Raw genomic sequence first — 3,320 nt, forward strand, 5'->3', positions numbered from 1 at the left:
GTTCCTTCCCTGGGCAGTCCCTCGGGGTGCAGTCAAGGGTGAAGGGCGACTTCACAGCCACCTGTCTTGGAAAGTGGGCTCCGCCCAAGCCCTCTCCGGTGAGCTACAGGTGGAGGAGGTACCGGCCGGCTCAGGCCCACAGCACAGCTGTAATCCCCGCGGAGCACTCGGGAACACCCAGGGGTCTCTTCGGCCCTTGCCCTGCGTCTTTGAAATCCTGTCCCCAACCGTGGAGGACATACTCCTTCTGGTTGACAAGCAGTGTCATACACTCCAAAAGGGTCTCAGCACCTGCTCAGGCCAAGTAGTCCTTCCAGACTCTGCAGTTATTTTGGATGACTTAGGAGTCACTGCCACAGCAGTTTCTTGGTTTAAAGCTCAGCCCCCCCTCCCAAGGCACAGAACTAGTATTTCCCTGCAGGACTTAAGAGAAACTTCTGTTTACAGCCCTCCCAGCCCGGCCAGCCCTCCCGAAACGCTAGCAGCAGCCCTTTGCCCCCAAGTGCGAGCCACCGACCATGCATCTGATAAGCAGTTTGCCTGCATACAAGTTCTAAGGCTGAGGAGGTGGTCAAGGGATGCAGAAAGGGTTAAATTAAGGGAGGCGAGAGAGAAAGAGATCTTAAAAACCATCCAGGATTCAGGTATTGACTTCAGACATGTTTATTATGATCTTATACAGTCTACATAAATTTGAACTTGTATTTATTTGGGTTCAGTTATAACATAGCAGAATAAAAATCAAAGCACTGGTCCTCTGAAATAAAGCAGGCAATCACCATTCAATAAACACACGATTTATTTTGTATAAAAGGGTTAAGTTTACAACTAAACTTTTATAAAAAGTTTAGCATGAATAAGTACATCATTACACTTTGTATGCAGAAATACACATCTCTGCCACTATACAAGAAAACTCTAATTAAAGAGTTCACAAGGTTTCACTCAATATATATATATATTTATATATAAATATATACACAGCATTCAGTAGGCTTGCGTCAAAAAGGTAATTTCTGACCAAAAGACTTCATTTAAGTAACTGAATACTGGATCCTTCTGGTATTCACGCTCCACCTTTGAAAAAAGGCAAAGTCTGCTTAAATTGGGAAATTCCTTGTGATTTTAACGTTTTTCGCTCCCCATGGTGGGAATAGTATATAAAGAAAACCTTCCAACTGCAGAAAGGGCATTTAAAAGTCTTTTTCATAAATAACTAATATCACAGTCCAGGTCAGAGAACACCCTGGGGAAGATGATCATTCTTAGTTTTCCTTCCATTTTTTTTTTCTTTTAAAAAGGTCCATTCAACTTGTTGTTCTCCTTGTGAAATGGTCGAAAAATAAGAAGTTCAGCGCCTTAAAAGATCCTGTGGATTCGTTGTTGTTGTGCAAAGAAAAAGAAAAGTCACGAACACCTGCAAAAGATTGGGGGAGAGGCATGTTTTAGGAGAATGGAACCTAAGGGCAGAGGCGGGCAGACTGGCGCCGGGAGGAAGCCGCAGTTTGAACATTTAACCACCAAACACTCAAAGATTGGGCAAACCCTGGCGTCCAGATGCAACACACACACTCGGCCTCGACAGCGAAAATTAAACATTAAAATAGCAGAGACTCCAGGGAAAAACTTCCCAACGCAATCTCCTATTTGGATCTCCAACAGCACTGCTCACAGGCGCCAGTCTGCTTCTTGTAACAATTATTTGATTGAAAACAGCCCTTTAGTGAACAGATAGGGAAGTCGGATCCCACATCACAGGGGCTGGGGCGCTTGGCCCGGCGAACCTGGGAGGGCTACGGCGTTGGGGAAGGAGGAGCTCTACGGAATTTGCCGTGATAAGATTAATTAGACGGAGGTTAGTACCTCGTAGTACCGGAGCAGCAGCAGGGGAGAGCCAGGGCATAACGTGTGGCACAGCAAGCCGACGCACATTTCCCTCTGCCACCTTCGTAGTAAGCGGCTGGTATTTTTTCTTTTTTAAAGGAGAAGGAATGCTCTGTGATCTCGAGGAGCCAGAGCTGGGAGCCCCTTCCTTCGGAGGGTACCCAGACAATGTACTACGGGCAACACAACTAAGTACACAGTCCTCGACTAAACCCCCAAATTTTGCAGATACACAAGTCCCCGCAGCCACAAACACACACGAACACACACACACACTCCAAGAGGCAGTTTACCAAGGGGAGGCACGAGCAAAACACTCACCATTTATTCAGCCACAGAGCGCTTTGCTGTCATTTGACATTAACTCAGAAGGGAATTCAGAAGCCTGCGAGAGAAAGGGGGATAAAAGGCGATGTGAGACCATCTTAAGGAGAAACGGCCCCCCCCCGCCCTTCTTTTTTTTTTTTCTCTTTCTTTTTTTGAGCAGCAACTTAAAACAGCAACTTTCGTTCAACACGTTTGTGCTGCAATTCAGAATCAAAGGCAGATGCATTAACGTGTCAGAACTTATCAGCAATTTCACGCACGACTCAATCTATAGCAGATCTTTTTCTTTCTTTCTTTTTTTTTTTCCGCCCTAAAAGTTAATTAGCTCATCTGGAAGTCCCGGACTGGGACTGCGGCGGTCTGGACCACGGGCCTGCTCGGGGCGGGGGGGCCAGGTCTCACCTGCAAGGACAGGATGCTGATGTCCGTGTTGAGGGTGGTCAGCGGCGTCCGGGACGCCTGGCTCTGCCCAGGTCGCTGGTGGTGCAGGCTGACGATCGTGGGGTGCGAGTCCAGGGCGATCTGCAGGTCCAAGATGTAGTCGATGACGTGCTGCAGGATTTCCATCTTGCTCACCTTCTTGTTCTGGGGGATGCTGGGCACCAGCTCCTTGAGCTTGGAGTAGCAGTCGTTCATGTTGTACAGCAGGCTCATCGGGTCGTCCACCGGGGTTTTGCTCCGGGAGATGCCCAGGCCGTGGTCCGAAAGGCTGTTTTTCCTCACGGACCGCACTGGACTGAAGGCTTTCATGCTGACCGCGCGGGGGCACGGAGAGACCGGGAGGGAGCGGGCTGCCTCGGAGCTCAGGCCGCCGCCGCCTGCGGAGCTTCCTGCGCTCGGCACCGGGCTCGGCTCAGAATGAAGCCGGGAGCCCGGCGGGGCGGCTTTTATAGGGCCTCGCCGGGGGCCCACGATCCGGCTTCCCCGCGTCCCCATTGGCGGAGGGCGGCGCGTCCATCAGGCCGCGCGGGCGATCCGATTGGCGGGCGCGGGCGCGGGGCGGGCGCTCAGCCCTTCCGCGTTCGCAGCCAATCCCCGCGGAGTGGGCGGGGCGGGCGCGAGCCCAGCTGGGGTGGTAAATAGAGTACAGTAAGCGCGGGGCGGGAGGG

The 3,320-nt window shown here is 51.0% G+C and overlaps 1 protein-coding gene across 1 annotated transcript; it reads right to left on the reverse strand.

Annotated features, from left to right (window-relative positions):
- Positions 1 to 647: 647 nt before the first annotated feature.
- On the reverse strand, positions 648 to 3,083 carry ID2 (inhibitor of DNA binding 2). Its single transcript, XM_041754022.1, has 3 exons — positions 2,614 to 3,083; positions 2,206 to 2,269; positions 648 to 1,417 (listed from the first exon to the last, which is right to left on the reverse strand). The coding sequence occupies exons 1-2, from the start codon at positions 2,959 to 2,961 to the stop codon at positions 2,213 to 2,215; spliced, it is 405 nt and encodes a 134-aa protein (XP_041609956.1). The 5' UTR covers positions 2,962 to 3,083; the 3' UTR covers positions 648 to 1,417; positions 2,206 to 2,212.
- Positions 3,084 to 3,320: the final 237 nt, after the last annotated feature.

Source organism: Vulpes lagopus, chromosome 5 (genome assembly GCF_018345385.1).
Source record: "Vulpes lagopus strain Blue_001 chromosome 5, ASM1834538v1, whole genome shotgun sequence".
Classification (NCBI taxonomy): Eukaryota; Metazoa; Chordata; class Mammalia; order Carnivora; family Canidae; genus Vulpes; species Vulpes lagopus.

Excerpts from the sequence above, each read along its gene's own strand:
- ID2 (XM_041754022.1), bottom strand. The coding sequence starts at position 2,961 with ATGAAAGCCTTCAGTCCAGTGCGGTCCGTGAGGAAAAACAGCCTTTCG. Across the intron at positions 2,270-2,613 it reads TCAGCATCCTGTCCTTGCAG|GCTTCTGAATTCCCTTCTGA; the intron begins GTGAGACCTGGC and ends TTTCTCTCGCAG.